The sequence below is a fragment of the Python bivittatus genome, unplaced genomic scaffold (genome assembly GCF_059951505.1).
Source record: "Python bivittatus isolate LINGU-HERP-01145 unplaced genomic scaffold, Pbiv_v1 ctg000610_np1212, whole genome shotgun sequence".
Taxonomy (NCBI): Eukaryota; Metazoa; Chordata; class Lepidosauria; order Squamata; family Pythonidae; genus Python; species Python bivittatus.
This window is the reverse complement of record NW_028277088.1, coordinates 60,191,238-60,211,498: the sequence shown is the minus strand read 5'-3', so window position 1 is coordinate 60,211,498 and position 20,261 is coordinate 60,191,238. Positions and strand designations below refer to the sequence as shown.

At 38.9% G+C, this 20,261-nt stretch overlaps 1 protein-coding gene across 1 annotated transcript in view; it reads right to left on the bottom strand.

The window, feature by feature from the left end:
• ZDHHC11 (zDHHC palmitoyltransferase 11) overlaps nt 1–20,261 on the bottom strand; it is a 77,979-nt gene that overhangs the window by 23,678 nt on the left and 34,040 nt on the right. Inside the window, exon 2 of the mRNA XM_088150210.1 lies at nt 11,025–11,203. Within this exon, the coding sequence (XP_088006336.1) occupies nt 11,025–11,203 (179 nt within the window). The remainder of the gene's footprint in view (nt 1–11,024; nt 11,204–20,261) is intronic.

Sequence of the window (20,261 nt, the reverse complement as noted above, 5' to 3'; positions counted from 1 at the left end):
AGTGATTAAAAAAATAACAACTACATCACCAACACCAATTCCTCCCTAACACTTAGATGTAATAATCAAGGGCTGCTCTCAGTTGTAATACAGGTAGTCCTTGATTAACAACCACTTATTCAGCGACCATTTGAAGTTATGATGGTGCTGAACAAGTGGTACTTTATGACTGGTCCTTGAAGTTCGATTGTCCCAGCACCCTCGTGGTCACGTGAATGCAATTCAGGCACTTGGCAATCAACTCACACTTATAGCGATTGCAGCATCCTGCAGTCACATGATCGCCATTTGCAATGTTCCCTGCTGGCTTCCCAAAGCAAAGTCAATGGGGAAGCCACCAGGGAAGGTCACAAGTCTCTTCTGTAAGTTGCTCCTGCCACTTTCTCTCCCTAGGAACCCACCTGCAGCACCCCTCACCCACATACTGTAGCACATGAACGCATGCCTGGCTGTGTTTGTGCCATGCCCAGCAGCCACCTGCATGCCCTCCCACATTCCACAGCAGCTACCCCCTGCCTGGTTGTGCTCACATTGTGGCAGCCACTGCATGCCCTCCCACACTCTACAGAACCCACCCCCTACCTGGCCACCCTTGTGCCGCATCGCAGCAGCCATCCACCCACCCAGCTGCACTCCACAGTGTTTAACCTGCTTGTGAGCTGCCCAGGACTTGCAACTTCCTCATTTATTTTGCTTGTTGGAAGACGGCAAGAAGTTGCAAGAAGGTTCTTGCTTAATGACCCATGATCATTGTTTAACAGTGGCAACAGGGTCTGCCGGGATTGCAGACACTAAGTAATGTGGTTAAGTGACATCACACTTTATGACTGCATCACTTATCAATTACCATTATTAACTGAGGACTACGTACAGGTAGTCCTAGCTTAATGACCCTAACTGGGACTGGAATTTCCATCGCTAAGTGAAGCAGACATTAGGTGAAACATCACGTGACCGCGCTGCTTAGCAATGACGGTTCCAGTAGTCCTGGTTGCCATTGTTAGGCGAAGACTGCACTGTTGTTAGGCAAGAACCTCACACTTCTCCTGCCCTATGTGAACTGCCGGCTCTGTCCTGCTGCTTCCTCCCCAGCCAGCCCCAGCGCGTGCCCTTCAGCAGATGAGGATCTGCTGCCCTGCTACACTCGCATCCACTTCAACTCCCCCCCATCTCTGCTCTTTTGGCTGCCCTGCACTCCACCACTGCCTACCCCTGCTGCCCCCAGTTAACCTTCACTGTCTTCTTTCTCCCACTGCTGGCAGGGATCCAGGTGCTGGGCAAGGGTGTGGCCTTTTGCACAGCACCAACAGCTGCCACCTTAACCCAAGTTGCTGCTGCCTGCACCATCACCCTGCCTCTTCTGCTGGCTCTGTTCTGCTGCCTCCTCCCCAACCAGGCCTGGTGAGCTCCATTCAGCAGATGAGGCTCTGCTGCCCTGCTGTGCTCACTGCATGTATCACAAGGCTGTTCCCTCACCCAGTGCCTGAATCCCGGGCCAGCAGTGGGAGAAAGAAGACAGTGAAGGTGGGGGCGTCAGGGGGTGACAGGGGTAGGTCTTGGCGGCAGAGCACAGGGTGGCCAAAAGGGCAGAGATGGGGGGAAGATAAATGGGTGGGGGATGTTGAAGCACACACTGCAGTTGTAAATGCGGGCCAGTTGCCAAACACCCAAATTTTGATCATGTGACCACAGGGGCACTGCAACAGCTGTAACTTCAAGGACAGTCATAACTACCATTTGTTCAGTGCCTTCATAACTTTGAATGATTGCTGAACAAATGGTCGTTAAGCGAGAACTACCTGTATGCACATACAAAGAGGCTGCGGCAGGGATAAATTCTGGCTGCTACTTTTTTTAATCTGTTCATTAATTCTATAGCAGAAACATAGAACAACTCAGACTGCCATGTCCTCAGATTAAGCAGGTTTCAAGATCCCGATTCTGCTATGTGAAGATGATACACCCCTTATCTACTGCTCTCTTACAGAGCTTAGAAAAGCAATCAGCTCCATAGTCCAATACTACAAATGGAAAAAGTTGACATTTTGCTTCCAAAAAATAGTCTTGGTATTTGCTAAAAGGACCAAAGAGGGAACATAGAGGGGAAGCCAGGTTGCATGGAAGAGTGAACTCACCATGCAGAGTGAGCAGGCATTTCTTTTCCCTCCTGGGATCCAGAGTTTTGGTGCTGCCTGGGAAGAAGGGTTAAAACAGCCCCACCCTCTCCTTAATTGGAAAGTTTGTCCCATAAAACAGAACAGAAATCAAACATGTGTCTAGGTATGGTGAGAAAGGACTCAAGCTAGGAAGAAAGCAGAGAAGTGGGAAAGAGAAATATCCACCCAAAGGGTAAGCAACTCAACAGAAGAAAACTGCAACCCTTGGAGCTGCAAGACAGAGTGAGAGGCAGAGCTGAAAGACGGGGAGGGAAAGAGCCCAGCCAGAGTCTGGAAACTCAAGCAAGCCCACTGTGTACAGCATCCCAGGTGCAGAGCTCCACAAACCAGCTTCAGAAAAAGAGAAAGGCGAGTGCTGGGTGGGGAGAGAAAAGCCCATTTGGAAGTCTGTAGAAAAGTGAAAAGGGTTTTCACATGCAAATAGGCTGAGACTGGCTGCAAGACCTAAAGCAGGGGGAGAGGAAAGACTTAAACAGTTAAGAAATAGTTAAGGTAGAAAAACATAGTTCTACAAACATAGAAATAGGAACAAAGAGGTATAGAGATAGACATTTTAGATTAAATAAATAAGACAGAAATAGTTGTAAACTTATAGGAAGACTATAGATGAATATAGGTAGGAAAACAGAAACAAGCATAGAATTAGCATTAAGATTAGAGGTAAGGAACAATGCTTTAATTTCGTGTAATAAAACATTTTTTGTGGGGGGGGGGAACAAATGCAGTCTCTGTGTCTGTATACGTACAGAGTAAGAAAAACCCTAACACAGATAAACAGGTTCACATCTTTAAGAATCTAGGAGTGGTGTCAAGATGTGCAACAGTGATCAAATTATTTTTTTTAAACTAAAGAAGGAGAACCTGCTGCCTTAAAACTCTTTCCAGGCTAAAGGTTTAGCCCTAGTATTGTGTGAAGCCCAGGTGGTTGTTTATGTTAGGAAGAATGCTCCTGAGGTAGTTCAAGCCAAATTTATGAGGTTTATATAGTACTTGTTGTGATCAGAGGGGTTGCTAATTCCCTGCTTAAATTAAAAATGCCTAAAACTGAGGTCAGGGCATGGAGGCTGATACTAAATTATTGGGTAAACTTCCAGTTCTTCCCCTCAGATATACTTCTGCTAATATTGGCTGGTGATTTTCCATTAAACTAGAACAATGTCATGGCACTAACATTGATCTTATCTGGATTATCAGAAGGGTTTATACAATGCCAGGGGCATGGCTATGCCAAACATACATTCTTACAAAGTTATATTGAGTTTCAGGTGGAAGTAAACAGCTTGACACAGGGAAGCAGGACTTGAGTGCAATGTGGTTGTGGGAAATGGCAGTTATCTCTCCTTACCTTTCCCAAGCTAAGGAAATCTTTTTCTTTAGGCTTAATATCTTGCCTTCAGCACTATTACAGGGAAAATATTCTAAGAACACTTATGAGAAACGGGAGTGCAGAACAGGCAATATTGCCTATGTACTGCAGAGGATATTAAATGTATATTATTTTGCTGTAGAATCTATAGCACATCCACCACAATTACATCCTAACCTTACTTCATTAGGGTTCCCAAGTACTCCAAAAGAAGAGAGAACTTTTATATGAATTTACTTTATCAAACTTCAAATTCTCTCTAACCCAGCTTGTAGCAAAATACTGTGAAGCAGTAGTGAACATTAAGCACCTACTAATTCAAGGTCTCCTAAAGTTATAACTCAGTTTATTTGTTGACCATCTTGATATCATCCAGTGTTTTAATTTTACTAACTTTACTAGTCTTTAAAATTCCTGGCCCTTGGCTATAATAAATTATGATGACATCGCCAATAGAGAAAAAATAGTGAATATATGATTGTTAGTATAGTTATGTACTAAAAAGAAACTCTAGATATAGTGATTAAAACAAACTAAATATTTAAAAAGAAAAAAAACTGATTAATATAAAAATGATCCAATATAACTGTAAGTAACAATATAATTTCAATTCTTAATCTTAAAATTAAGTCTAAATCAGATGTTGTATCATCTTCTCAGAGACTTTTCAAAAATAGATAACTCATTAAGGATCCATTCATTAAAATCAGGAGTATACATTTCTTCCTAATTACATAGAATTATCCTCTTCGTTGTGCCCCAGGTTTGATAGAGCCAATGCTCTTGATGAGATGATAAATTCCATGTTTTACAAAGATTGTTCAGCATTACAACAAGATCTTTAATTAAGGTATTTCTTCCCAAAATTGCACTGACATATGTAATAATCTGAAACCAAAACAAGGCTATAGCTGGACAAGACCAAATCATATGACTTAAAGAACCTTCAAATTTCTTACAACACCAACATAAAAAATCCAGTATAAAACATTCGCTGGGATGTCTAATGAACATATTTCTCACTATGCTGAAATTTGGATTATTCCACAATGGTAATTTCTCATGTGATTCAGGATCAAAATGGAACCACTTACCGATTAGTAACCAAATATGTCTGGCAGGTTTCAAGGTGGGAAATAAAGATCCCAATTTAGAATACCTGCACCCTAAAACTTGCCAGGATTACAAAGGTATCTCACACTTGCTCTCCAAAAGGAACCAAACAGGAGAGTAACTGTATTAAGTCTCATTCCACAAAAACAGAAATTAAAACAATCATATAATTGAAAATATGGTACAGTGGTACCTCTGGTCACAAATGCTTCTGTTCACGACCAATTCGGGTCACGAACAGCACCGTTCGCAAAATTTTGCTTCCGTTTGCAAACGCCGGATTGGATGGCCGAACAGGATCCGCGGCCATTTTCCCTGCCATGACACATGGTCGTGGCTTCCTGTAGGGAGGGGGACTCTCCCTCCAAGCAATAACTGCCTCCCCACCTGCCTTCCTGTCCTCCATGCCAGAAATCACGTCGAGCAAGGTTAGCGTTCTCTCTCTTCATACTGTACTTTGTGTCATATTTTTGTGGTTTAAAAAAAAAAATACATATGGTTCAGAACGGATTAATCGTAACTACATTGAACCTTATGGGAAAATTTGATTCGGGTTGCAACCAAAATCGGTTGGCGACCAAATTCGGAGGGGTCAGAACGGATTAACCGTATTTACATTGAACCTTATGGGAAAATTTGATTCGGGTCGCAACCAATTTGGGTTGCGACCAGAGTCATGGAACGAATTAAGTTTGTGACCCAAGGTACCACTGTAAGTTAAAGCAGCTGTCATCATTCACAATTTAGCAAAAGATATTCTAGGAGCTTTAGCCTGCCATAAAAAAAAATTCTCATTAATTTATCTATCTATGTAAAATATCTACAGTTCTCTACTTACGACCACAATTGGGATAAAAGAATTTGTCATTAAGTGGTGCAGTCATTAAGTGAGGCATCATGTGACCACACCTGATTTTATTACCTTTTTTGCCACGGCTGTTAGTGAATCACTGCAGTTGTCAAGTGAGACATCACATGATTGCTACTTGCAACCTTCCCTGCCAGCTTCCCCATTGACTTTGCTTGTTGGAAGCTGGCTGGGAAAGTCGCAAATAGTGATCACGTGACTGCAGGATACTGCAACTATTGTAAATGCATGATGATTGCTAGGTGCCTGAATAACAATCACATGGCTGTGCGGATGTTGCAATGGTCATAAGCATAAGGACCGGTCATAAGTCACTTTTTTCAGCACCGTCATAACTTCAAACAGTTGCTAAAGAAGGACTACCTGTAATAGGAATTAACACTGCAATCCCTCTTAAGATATACATTAATTTTGTTAACATTAATCCTGCCCCAAAGACTTAATGGATTTTTAACCATTGTTACAGTGTATTTATTGAAATTGCATCTATACTTGTAGACATATTTAATGCAACATATTGTGATATATTTCAAGAAAGATGAAAACCTAAAAACTTTAGTCAGTACAAATTGTAAATTCTAATCTCTTAGAGTAATCTATAGATATAGTAAATACCGAAGCAACTAATTATTTTTTTCCAGTTCAGAATGAGTGTAAAAATGTAAACAAAGTCATTTTAGGGGGAAAATATTCAAGCACCACCTAGAATTAACTGATTTATGATTTTTAGGTGGGCCTGGAGGATGGTCTGAGACTGGAGTGGGCCTATTGCAAATCCATAACCTGATTGAGCAATCAAAAAATAATCTAATTTGGAACAGTTCTAATATGCATGCGAGAAAAAGCTATATTCTTTATATTTTGAATTTAAAAGCCCTAGACATCTATTAACTTGAATTCCAGTATATATGCTTGTAGTAGCTTCCAATTCAGAGAAAAGGCAAGGAGGAGCCTGGTGCATCTCTGTCTTCCTCCTAGGGTCTGGTTTAGGGAGGATATGTGAGAAGTTCTCTCAGTCTCAAGGAGATTATTGTATACAGTTTTCACTGAGTGATGATTTTACATGAGAGACTGAGAATCAGATGGAGGAGAGTTCAGTAGGTGTGAGGAGAGGCAGCTGAGCCTGCGGGGGATGGGCATGGGAAACATTTCAAAGAGCCTTTCTTTAATTGACTTGCTATAAGTCTGCCTAGGGACTAACTTTTACAGTTTTAAGGCTTATGTTTTTACCCTGTCTAGCATTAACTATGCCTTCCTGAAATCCCTATGGTTTAAATAACCACTAGCCAGTCTCCAACTTTGCCTTTGAGGAAGTTATTGAGAAGATGGCAGGGCTGCAACTGGGAAGAAGTCTGGAGCAAATGGATTATTTTGAGTGTTTCCAGTCAGGGTTCAAACCCAAGTATGCAACGAAATCCACATTGGTTACTCTTGTAGATGAATTGTGGTGGGACTAGGACAAGTACAATCCTCCAGGTCCTTTCTGATCTTTTACTGGCCTTCATTTCCATTGATGATGGTATCCTTATGGGTTCTTGCAAGAGTTGGGTATCAGGGTTACTGAATTGCAATAGAACTCCTTCCTAAATGCACAGTTCCAGTCAGTGGTAGTGGGGGGCAAAAGAGTGAGACCTAGGGTCCTCCATTTGGGGTGCCATAGGGGTTGATATCCTCACCCTTCCTAATTAAAATCTACATGAATCCCCTGGGGGAGGTCATCATGTATGCTACCCAACCATACATCTTGACTCTGAGATGAAACAGATGTTTAGATTTTGCTGCAGTGCCTGGATGACAAGGAAAAGGGTCAGACTTAATTCCAACAAGACCAAATTACTTGGGTGTGAAGGCTCTCTGATTCCATCCTTGACCATACACAGCACTGTGCTTTCCCCTGCAGGGAGGTCTGTAATCTATGGTTCCTCCTGGACTCACACCTTGTGCTCAAAAAGCAGATGGCAGGTATGAGGAAGAGGGCCTTTGCGCAGCTCTATCTGGTGTGTCAGTTATGGTCTTTTCTGGATCAGGAGGCCTTGTTCATGGTCATTCGTGCTTTCAGCACCTCCCATTTGGATTACTGTACTGCAGTGCAGTCTACATCGGCCTGACCCTGAATAACACTTAGAAACTTATAGAATCATAAAATCATAGGGTTGAAAGGATCTCTCCAGCCCTGTCCATTTATTTCAGTTGGTCCCAAATGCAATGATTTGAACAGTTATAGGCATCAATTAATTTGTCCATGTAACATTCCTGTTTTGAGATCTGTGTTAGTTACAAGTGTGTTTGATTTAAAGCATTTTATGGTACAGGATTGGGATATGGGACCACCTACACTCAGTGGTTTTTACCCATCCATTAAGATCTGGAAGAAAGCTCTTAACAGATTCTATACCTCAGTGGAATGGCTTCTGCAGGGATCTCAGAGTCAGGCCTTCATTGCTGCTCACCTTCACTGGAACAGCATTTCCTTGACATCAGAGAAGGTCCACTTCTCCTAGCCTTCCATAGCTGGCATTCTTCAGCAAAACTTTGGGTCTGAGTGGTGGTGTTTGTCTTATTGCCTCCTGAGAGTGAATGTGTGCAGATAAGTCCTCTGTGTAAGGATTTTATTATATTGGTGTTAGGTAGATTCTTGCATATTGTTTTAAGCTACTGATTGTAGGTCTGTAAGCTACTCAGAGTCAGTTCTGATTAGAATTGCATTTAAACCTAGCATACATGCACGTGCGCGCACACACACACATACATATACACATATATACATGTATATATATTAAAGAAGCTATTATGAAATAATTCCAGTGACTTCTATGTATTAAATGCAAGCTCTATTTATGCAAAAATCAAACTTCAAATTCTTACACCTTATTTTTTTGCCTGTGTGGTGCAATGGTTTCTACCTGTCACTTGTTATTTGAATGGTCTAATCTGGTTTCATTTCTGACTTTGTCAGAACTCTCTTTGACATACGTTTTATGAACACTTCTCAGCCATGGATAACCCAAAAACCAACACATTAAACTGATAATTAGCCTCTCCCAGTACAAAGGTGTGACAATAATGTTCAGTCCCACAATAGTTAACGGGGCAAAGACCATCATCCTTTTTCACAATAGTAAAGTAACAGGCATAAAACTCATGCTGTGAGTTGGTTAGAATCAGTTTGATGGTATCTTTTTCAAAGATGGTAGCTATCTTACTGCAAGAGTTGTTGAGAGGATGGAGTGATTATAAAGTGAAGAAGCAATTCAGAAAATTTTATGATACAACTTTCAATCTTCCACTCCCAGTGACGTATTATAATGCTTTCTCAGACCAGCAAGAAATGAGGAGGATGGTCCCCCAAATGAAAGATCTGAGAATCAGGGAATCAGTCATTGTCATGGGCATCTGGCAATGCTGAATTTGAATTAAAAAGCTTGGTTGGAGGCATCCAGGAACCTCAGTGACCTCTGGATTGTGGAATAAATAAAACTTTCTACTCTAGCTCCAGTGTATGAGTGGCAGAAATTAGTGGAAGCAGTGTGCCACAGTGTGCAACTTTTGAATCCATTCAACTCTTCATTGGTCTTTGCATGAAGAAGTCCTCAACTTTTGCCTCTAAAACAGCCAAATTGACTACTTTTGGTTTAAAAGTATTGAGCCCATGATTGGTGCTGATGAAGCCCAGCATATTTCCATCAAGGTCATATTCCTTTAATCTCTACACTCCCACAGCATGTACTTTCAAATACAGTAGTTCTTGTAACAGGTATCAGTACCCTGACTTAGAACTAGTAACAATGGACTGTGTCTGGAGAACTTGCTGTCACAATAGATCCCACAGATGGGGCAAGCTGTTTAGGTGGGCAAATAAAGGCAAATGCCCTTTATCTAAACAAAGGAGATACAGTGGTCATCTGACAGGGAGATCTTACTCCCTATCAGCCCCACTAGATAGACCAAACCAGGAAATCAACTCCACAGGAAGGCTAAAACTACTTTTGTTGAGATTGGCTAAAATAACAGAACCTTGCAAGTCTGACTGTACTGTACGTCCAGCAAATCAGGGAGGTGTCTACCTGAGTCGCTTGTGAATGTTGTCTTGTTGCTCCGATCTTAAAAAATATTTCAGCCCCTTTTGCCTAGATAACAATTTTTTCATATTTCCATCAAGGTCATATTCCTTTAATCTCTACATTCCCACAGCATGTACTTTCACAATACAATCAATAGAGTGACAAAACTGGCAAATAGCCATATAATGAAAGATGAATAAGAACTTAGTGAAAAAATGCCAAGTCAAAAAACAAAGTTTTACTCTCAAAGAGAAAAACTTGCTGCAAGATGGTACAGCTGCCTTAGGAACTCAGTAAAATGCAGCTACAAAGACTACAAGCATAATAGGGTGGGATATGTCTCAGCTCTAGATTTTTCTGAGGGCTTATTCTGCCAGGCAAAGGTGGATGTACAGAGACCATGATGAAGTTCTAGGAAAGTCATGCAAGAACTGTTAACAGTTTGATGGTATCAACACTTTAAAAACTGTAGTACAATTGGATTGTAAAAACATATTTGAAGGATCTGCCTGAACCTGCATCATTTATTTAGTCCCCAGAACATGGGACTTTGAAGAAATACAATCTAGATTGACATATTTGCTGAGCAGCCCTGAGCCTTACCACATAACAAGGGATTCTAGGAAATACTAGACTACTTTTTTCACTTTGGAAATTGGTCAGTCTTACTAGCCTTTATTGTTGCTCTACATAAATTGAATGTGAACTCCAAAATACATTCATTTCCTTGTAGCTGTGCACTTTATAGAAAGATACAGTCATACTGTATTTCAGAAAGCCAATCTGTATTAGTCATCTTTTTCAGTGAAAAAAACTCCGAATAAACTTAAATTGCCCAGGAAATAGAATTCTATTCTGACCAAAGCCCATCTGTATACGGTGGGAGTTGGCAGGCTCCGTTCCTCTTCCATTCACTGTGCTGAGATAGTGGCAGCATTTCATATAGCAAGACTTGTGCTTTTTCAGGGTTCTTGTTGATCAAAGGGCTGCACACATAACTTTCAATATGCATGTTACCTCTTACTCATTTTTGTTGTAGAAGTCCTGTTGGCTTTACTAAACTCCCCCCACCCCTTTCTGTTTTTATTTCATTTTTAGTTACTTGAAGCATGCCTACTTACAGGACTGAAAAAGCTAAAGCTATCCATACCCAACAATAGTAACAGTAAAATAATATAATAATAGAAGCTTAAAACTTAAACGGCAGGACACAAACAACATAGAAAAAATAGCAAACTCAGGATCCTTAAAAGCATAGGTATATTTTAAAATGCTGTAACATTAGCAATCAACCTTAAATAACAGCACGATTGAGTCATGGACCTGCCAACTAAAGAATGTTAAAACATTTAAAGAAGCTATTGATAGAAGTATCTATATAATATATACTGGTAAATAAATAGTTCACTTTTTTGCTCTGCTATTAATGAAGGACTTACACATCAGCTTCACAAAGATAGCAGTACTGATTTTGAATGACATGCTTGCATTTACTTCGGTCAAGAATTGGCATTGGTTTGTCATAATTCTTCTTAGCTAATATGTTTTCATCTGCTGGATCAATAGTGATTGCAACAAGGTGAGTGATTAAATGATGCACAAAGAATATGCCAATTACCTATATATTAAAATAAAGTTAGGGAAAATGTAATGAATTAAAGAAAAGAAGAAATTGAATCTTTAACATATTTGTTACGATAGACTGCTTGTGCCCCCAACTTGACAGAGGTGGGTTTTTTAAAATTGTTATTTTTATTGACAGATTTATTAGCATGGGGTGGGAATAATAACAAGACTTAGTTCCTGCTAGAGTCTTTGTAAACTGTAAGTTACATTTTGAAAAACAAACAAACAAACAGTACAGGTAGTCCTCATTTAACATACACTCATTCAGTGACCATTCAAAGTTATGATGACACTGAACGAGGAGTACTTACAACAGGTCCTTATAGTTGTGGCCATTGCAGAGTCCCCGCAGTCGTATGATCACCATTTGTGACCTTTGCTGCTGGCTTCTGACAAGCAAAGTCAGTGGGGAAGCTGGCAGGATGTCGCAAATGGTGATCACGTGACTGCGGGATGCTGTGACCGTGTGGGATTCCTGACTACGGCAACTGGGACTGCTGGAACTGCTGTCATAAGTTGGCGCGGTCACATGACATCATGCCTTATGACAGTTTCATTTAGTGATGGAGTTCCCGGTCCCAATTATTGTTGGTAAGTGAGAACTATCTGTAGCTTTGTTATTTCTCCATCTCAAAATATTGCATTGCATAAGGTGGTTTCCTACAGAAAAACAGTAATACAGTAAAAAAAAAAAACCTTATGGGCCAGAAAATTGTTATCTCCGCTGTACCCTAATATTTTAATTAATGTTACAAAGTAAGGATATATAGCGTGTTTTGGAGTACACAGGAGAGCAAATGTTGAGCTGGACTTACAACACTTTAAAGAATCTGTGTCTTTCCCAGGATCATAAGATTGCTACCATACAATCCAAGAAAAAGTTATGGCTGCTTTAAGATGTAGCAAGCAGATTCAATGGTCATGCTCCCATGTGTTACAAAACACCTTTTGTAGAGATCAGTTCCAAAGCACTGCGCAGTCCTATTACACAGTCCATGGACTTAAGCATAAATTTGGTTTGCTACCTCACTTTAAAGTCAAAACTTCAGACTCGTGTATAATAGCTGACCAACTGTTTTTACTGATTTTTTTTTTTATTATACCCTAAATGATAAAAGAACTCTAAATGACAAATGGAAAACAGCATCCTTCTATAACAAAATTATTCTACTAGCTTCTTCTTTTAGAAGAATCTAAAATGTTCTTCCTCATCTCTGAATTGATCTCCTTCCTTCTTATATAGTTTGGAATACTATGTCACAAACACCTCACTGATTGTTTTAAAATTAGTTCTCCAATTATCTGGTTTCATATTCCATAGTGTTTTAAATAAACATTCTCTCTACCTCCTCAGCTGAAACATTAATAAAAAAATATTGAAAAATATAGGGGCCGGGATTGAAACCTGGCATCTCCCTTGATACCTCCCTCCAGTTAGATGAAGAATCACTTTTTGAATATGATTTTAGAGCCAGGAGCCATTTAGAGCTATTTTGTATCCATTTCATAGAATCATAGGGTTGGAAGGGACCTTGGAGGTCTTCTAGTCCAACCCCCACCCAAGGCAGGAGTCCTCATACCATCTCGGGCAAATGGTTGTTCAATCTTTTCTTGAAAACCTCCAGTGATGGAGCACCTGCAACTCCAGGAGGCAAGCTATTCCACTGTTTAATAGTTCTCACTGTCAAGAAATTCCTTCTTATTTCCAGGTTGGATCTCCCTCTGACAAGCTTCCACCCATTGCTTCTTGTTCTACCCTCAGGTGCTACTGAGAATAAATCAATGCCCTCTTCCCTGTGGCAGCCCTTCAAGTATTGGAGGACTGCTATCATGTCTCCCCTCAGTCTTCTCTTCATTAAGCTAAATATACCTAGTTCCTTTAGCTGTTCTTCATAGGATTTAGCCTCCAGACCCCTTATCATCTTTGTTGCTCTTCTCTGCACTCTTTCTAGGGCCTCAGCATCCTTTTTGTATTGTGGTGACCAGAACTGGACACAGTATTCCAAATGTGGCTTCACCAGCGCAATGTAGAACAGTACTATCACTTCCCTTGATCTTGATACTATCCCTCTGTTGATGCAGCCCAGGACTGCATTGGCTTTTTTGGCAGCTGCAGCACACTGCTGACTCACACTTAAGCGGTGGTTCACCAGGACACCTAGATCCCTCTCATAGGCAGTACTGTTGAGCCAGGTACTGTCTATCCTGTACCTGTGCATCTGGTTTTTCCTGCCTAAGTGCAGGACCTTACTTTTCTCTCCACTGAACTACGTCTTGTTGGATAGGGCCCAATGCTCAGGTCTGTCAAAATCCTTCTGAATCTTGAATCTATCTTCCAAAGTGTTAGCAATTCCCCCCAGCTTTGTGCCATCTGTAAATTTGATGAGCATCCCTTCAATCCCCTCATCTAGGTCATTTATGAAGATGTTGAAGAGCACTGGGCCCAAGACAGAACCTTGAGGAACCCACTGCATACTTCCCTCCACATAGATGTACTGTAGTTCCATTAAGGACCACACGCTGAGTGCGGTTGGTGAGCTAACTGCAAATTTATCTGGCAGTGGTACTATCTCTCCCATATTGTTTTATCTTGCTAAAAAATAGGCTGGGGTCTATATTGATTAAGTGTCTAGTTGGGCTGGATGGCATGACAATTTGATTGTCATGCCATCGAGCTCAACTTAACTAGACTCTTAATATTTCATGAAAAAATTTAAAATCTTTCCTGAAATTAAGATATATTATATTCAGAGAGTTCTCACAAAAATGAGATTAGGATAGTTCTTGACAAATGCATGCTAATTTCTGATAATTAAAGCATGTTCAGTGTGCTTGAGACTGTAAGAAACAGTCACGAATACCTTTTCCGTTTGAATGAGTTTAAATCTCCAGTTCCAGATAAACTACATCATAATCTGCTAAAAGATAGTCTGAGGAAAGAAATCCTGGAGAACTGAGGATGTGCCAGATGAGTGCAGGACTAACTTAAAAGTGGGAAAAGGAAGATCCCACAAACTACAAAGTAGTCAATCTCGGAGCTTCTGGTGAGGATTCATGGTGAATTAGACATCCCTGAAGGAGTGGGGAAAAACATTGTGGTAGAGAATGGCGGCCAGATGGTGAATTCTGGCTGGCAAAGACTCTCCAGAAAAAGGAGAGATAGTGAGATCACCCACTTGGACTCTGGACAGCTGCCTCTTACAAGTAGACTGCAAGAACTGAGGGTTTTGCAATTGTCTCATGAAGTGGCTGGGAGTCAAAGGATTCCAATCAAGCTCATGGCCATAATGCAGCCTATATGGATTTAAGGTTTGCATGAGCCTCATTTCTTAACTACTTTCAGATGTAACTAATTTACAGCTAAAGAGAGGTTTTCTGAGCACCAGGATAAGAAAATTCCACTTGGTTAATTATTTTTTTCTGGATTACAAAGGAATAAAGAAAAAGTCTTAAACACTTTAAAACTTTTGGCAAGCAGCTTAACAAAGAGTCAATGTATGAAAGTTTAAAACGGATAAGGGGAACAGTTATTTTGAAAGATTATTTTTTGGTGAAAGTACTTTTGAAAAAATTGGAATTAAATTAGACAAACAAACCGGACCTTTGTGGGAATGGTTTTTGGTGTTGTTTATTATTAAAGAGTGCAGACAACTGGTGGATTTTAAAAACAAAAGATAAAGGTAATATGAACCAGACTGTGATGCTGACTGTAACTATAAAAATGTTGACTGTGATGCTGACTGTATCTACAGAGTGCCGCTTGAGATGAAAGTATTAAAGTCACAGGAAGACAAAAGAGAAAAAGGAGGGGGGAGCTTGGCTTTTCTTTTTCCCTTGTTTGAAACACTTTCATTTTTGGATTATAATATCATAATGGCAACCACCAGAAAAGCAGCAAGAATGGAGCGGAGGGGAGGATTGCTAGAGCAACCTGCAGAGAGAGGAATCATACCAGATTTACTTCAGGAAATGTTTGAGCAACTGGGCAGAAAGCTGAATCACTTGATACTAAATTGACAGCTTTTGAAAAAAGAATGGATGAAAGACTTATAAAGATTAAAGAGGAGATGAAAGAAGAAGTTAAAAAGATGGAAATCTCTAAAATAAGTGTCTGGAGATGTAAAACAGATTAATGACAAAGTGGAAATTTTGGAGAGTAAGACAGAAGTTATAGACAGAGTGTTGGAAAGAGAACTAGATAATCTGGCTCTATTGGAATTTAGAGAGAAGGAATTTTGTTTGAGACTTAGAACAGAACAGAAACTTTATTGATTTAGTCATATGACCATATCAGAAGTATAAGACCAATACAAGCATACAAGTAAATATTTTAAAAAGTAGAACAAATTCATAATAAGTCATCACCCCTGCAGTTAACCCCAATCTGATCTATGTAGTCTGTCCTCTTCAAAATTGCCTTTGATATGAAGAGTGCTTTGATATTTGCTAGTGATATGCAGGTTTGTCCCCTGCAAAAAGTAAGACAATTTATTCTGGGTACCCCAGTATTTTTTTATTTTTTAAGTAGGAATCTAAGTAAATAGTCCTTTCTGTTGAATATAGTTTGCAATTAAAGAGGATATGTGCAATGTCTTCGATAGCTAGTGCACCACAGATACACAGTCTTTCTTGAAATGGAACTCCATAGAATCTCCCATATCTTACCATGGAGTCTAGTTGTTCAAAATGAGCTCTTGAAAAAGCTCTTCTAAGATGTTGGGGCACATAAGCTGTTAAATACTTTTCTAGCTGGAAGGCTGATTCGTGCTGTGCCAGCCACTTCAAGGACTTAACATGTTTAAGGGATGCAGTATCCTCTTGGGCAGCCATATCCATGACCCTTTGTTTGAAACTTTTCTTGGCCTTCATTGGACTGGGAATTGGATAGAGAATCCTTATTGTGATATGGCATTTGACATATCACACTATGTCAAATTTGACAGTTGGACAACCCAAGCACAAGAAGGCATATTATACAACTGCTCTTCAAAACAAAGCTTGGGTAAACTATCTGGGTCCATAGATAAGATCTTCAGCCAATAATTGAATACCTTAATTACTAAATGGAGTATACCCAACTCTGCCCTTACTGCTGGAGATGGAGTAGATTTGTCCACCCCCAAGATGCATTTCAAGAAAGTAGACCGTATCTGTTCCAATAAGGGAACTTTTATATATCCCCATAGTTCTGCACCATAGTAATCATTGGGACTATTTTGCTATTATATACCTTTATGATTGGAATTAGAGAACCTGGGTAGCTGTGGTTGGTGAGCTGCCTTATGGCGTTGGCACAGGCTGTAGCTCTTAAAGAATTCCTCTTAAAATGTGGGAGCCAGGAGCCTGTTCCTGTAAAAATAAGTCCTAGGTATAAATAGGACTTAACCTGATCTATATGTTCCCTATCCAGGGTCCAGTTATACCTAGTCCACCTCTTCCCGAAAACAACTACCTTGGTCTTAGACTTATTGGTGTTCAGGTAGCTGAGTGCACAGTATAAACTAAACCTATGCAGCAGTCTTCTCATCCCTACCTGGGTGTATGACATCAATACCATGTCATCTGGGTAAAGCAGACTTCTTACATGTTTATTTTTAAATTAAGCATATCAGTTGAATGAAGGGACTTTGGGATATCATTAATATACAGGTTAAATAAGATGGGATCCAGTATACATCCTTGTCTGATTCCCTTGTTGGTACTAATTATCCCTATTAGGGAACTATGAGTTCTTGTGCATACCTTTAGCATGCGTTTGAATATAATGCCTTAATTAAAGAGAGGATCTGGGATCCATGCTCAGGTCTGTAAATTTCTTCCAAATTTATTGAATTTGAATTTATTCCCTATTTATTGAATCAAATGCTGTGCTGAGATCTGTAAAAGTTGTAAACAATTGGCCCTGTTTGGCTGCATATTTTTTTATTAGATGACATAAGATAAAACAGTTATCAATAGTGGAGCAACCAGACCTAAATCCAGTTTGTTCTGCAGGAAGCAAATCCTTTTCAATTACCCAGTCCTCAATCTTGTATAAAGGATATTTGGCATATCATTTTGCTACAATGTCAGTTAGACTAATCAGTCTATGATTTGAGGGATCATCCTTATCACCATTTTTGTAAATGGGGACCACAATAGAGAGCTCTTAACCAGCTGGAATTTGGCAGGAATTGTTTATATGAGTAAATAAACCTACAAGTAAGGGAGCCCACCAGCTAATATAACATTTGACTAATTCAGGGGGTAGGAGAACTTCTCCAGGAGCCTTGCTGGACTTCAGAGACTGAATAAGTCCTCTAGTCTCCCATTCAGTCACCAGAGGCCAGGGTGGGGAGGGACTACAGGTGTTTTGTATATCTTTTTGTGAGTCCTCTAATTCACTACAACTTGAGGCAGTGAATAATTGGCTGTAATATTCTAATATTCCTCCCACATAGAGGCAGGTATAGGAATGTCTGGGGAGAACCTACGTTCCTGCAGTATTCCTACAATCGTATACAAAGAAAAAAGAAAAAAAGACTGGGTTTGGATTTTTGGCTGCTAATTCTAAATTTAATCAGAGAGAGGACAAATGAAAAGACTTCTTACATTTAATAGTTTTCTTATATTCTTGTCTAAATACTAGCATGGCAACTTGGTTATTATTTGATGGATAGTTCCGTGTTAGACACATAGCTAGCCTTAATCTTTTTCTCAGGGAATGGCATTCTGAGTCAAACCAATGAGGGCCTTTTATCTGAGACCTTCAAGGGAGGGTGTTTGAAACTTAGAGCAATCACCAGATTCTGGTGAAGATATTAGAGAAAAGATTATTAAATCTTAGTGATTTTTTTGGATTGGGATAAGGAGGATACAGAGGCAGAAATTGATAAAGTATGTAGAATAAATACAAGATTTGTGAGAATAAAACATGTTCCAAGAGATGTTTTGGTGCACTTTGTCAGGAAGAAGACAAGAGATCACGTTTTGCAGCAGCAATTTAATACAAGACTGAAGAATGATAATACAGATATAATTGTTCTTAAAGAAATTCCTGTTAGAATTTTGCATAGGAGAGAAGAGTATCCTTTTTTGACTGAAAGACTACAGCAAAAAGAGATCCCATTTCAAAAGGACAAATTGGATGGTGTGATTTTTAGTTTTAAACAGCAGAGGTTTCCATTGAATTCTGTCCAGAAGGTGAAGGAATTTCTAGAAAAATTCAAAGAGGAATTGGAATAGATTCAGATGGAGGTATCAGAGGAGACTACACAAAAACTCCAACAGATGCAACAGGAAATTGAAAGGGATGATACTGAACTAGGTGCCTCAGGTTTTGATTTTTCTAAATTTTGGGCCTGATTATGGATTACAAATGCTTAAGGTAAAATATAAATGGAGCAAATGCTCCTCAAAAGAGAAAAAAAATCATTATTTGAAAAAATTAAAAGTTATAATTTGCCTACAAGAGACATATATTAGAAAAAAGGACATAAAATGTTTGTATAAATGATTTATAAAAAATTGGGTGAAGAATTTATTTCAGCAGGAACAAAAAAGAAAGAAGAAAGAAAAGAAAGAAAAGAAAAGAAAAGAAGAGTTTTGTATATAAATACCCGACTAAAATCAGAACTTGTATTAACTAATGAGCATGGTAGATTTGTTGGGGTAGAAGTTAATTTGCATGGGACTAAAACTGATACTGGGAAGTTATGCCCCAAATGAGGACAAACTATTGTTTTATAAATGACTTATGGAGAGATGAATAGGTTTCTCTTATAAAAATTGTTGTTTGATGGGGGATTGGAATGCAGTGATTTCCCCACAACTGGACAGAACTTCTGAGAAAAAAATTAAAGTCACTCAAGGCAAATTACCAAATGTATTCTTTGATTTGATGGACAATTTAGGGCTGGTTGATATATGAAGACATAAAAATGGCAATTAAAGAGAGTATACCTACTTTCCTGAAGACATAGATCCTTTTCAAGAATAGACATGATTTGGATTTCAACTTGGTTACTAAGGTTTCTAAAGTAGAGACTTTTTTGGATCATAATCCTATGAATAGTGGAGGATTGTAAAAAGAAATTAAAAGAATTTTTTGAAAATAATTTAGGTAAAAGCACTGATTTCAGAATGGTTTGGGATGGAAGTAAAGCTTTTATCAGATGTTATCTTATACAACATAATAGTGAACTTAAAAAGAAGAGTCAAGAAAAACACAAGCTATTTTGGATGAAATAAAGAGAAAAGAAGAATTAAAGACATTTCCAGAGAAGTATTTCTCAACAAATTAAGCTTTTATAACAACAATTATCTATGTTAACAGTAAGAGAAATGGAAATAAAAATGAATTACGTAAATAAAAAAAATTGAGTTTGCAAATAAACCAGGGAAGTGGCTACCATATAAATTATGAAAAGAAAAAGACAAAATGATATTGAAATTGCAAGAGGGAGATACTGTGTTAATGGACAATGCGGCCATACAAAAAGCATTTCATCAATATTATTCCAGTTTGTATAAAGGAAGCAACATCTCTCTAGAGAAAATAGGTGAATATCTAAAGAAACAAAATTAGGATTACAGAGGAACAGAGACAGATTATGAATGGACCTATAACAATAAGGGAAGTTTCTGAAGCTATAAAAAAGATTGAACTAGGAAAGGTGCCTGGACTAGTTGGTTTATCAGGTTCTTTCTTTTTTTTTAATAATATTTTATTGAAATTTTAAAGTTACAAAGTTAAAAGTTAGAAATGAAAAAGAAAATTGAAAATACAAATTTTAAAGAAAAGGAAAAGAAAAAGTGAGATAAAGTAAAAGAAAAAGAAAAGATATGAAAAATAGATAACTTCCAATCTATCCCTGGTCTTAGGAATAGTAAGACTATCATAAGTGCTAGTTTTTAATACATTAAGTAGGATTCATTCTTTGTCAAAACATATCCTTTGTCAAAACATTTCTAACCTAATCTTCAAATCCCCATGTAAGCTTCACCCCACCTGCATTTTGCAAATAGTCCATCAATGGTTTCCATTCTTTAAGGTAATAGTTATTTGAGTT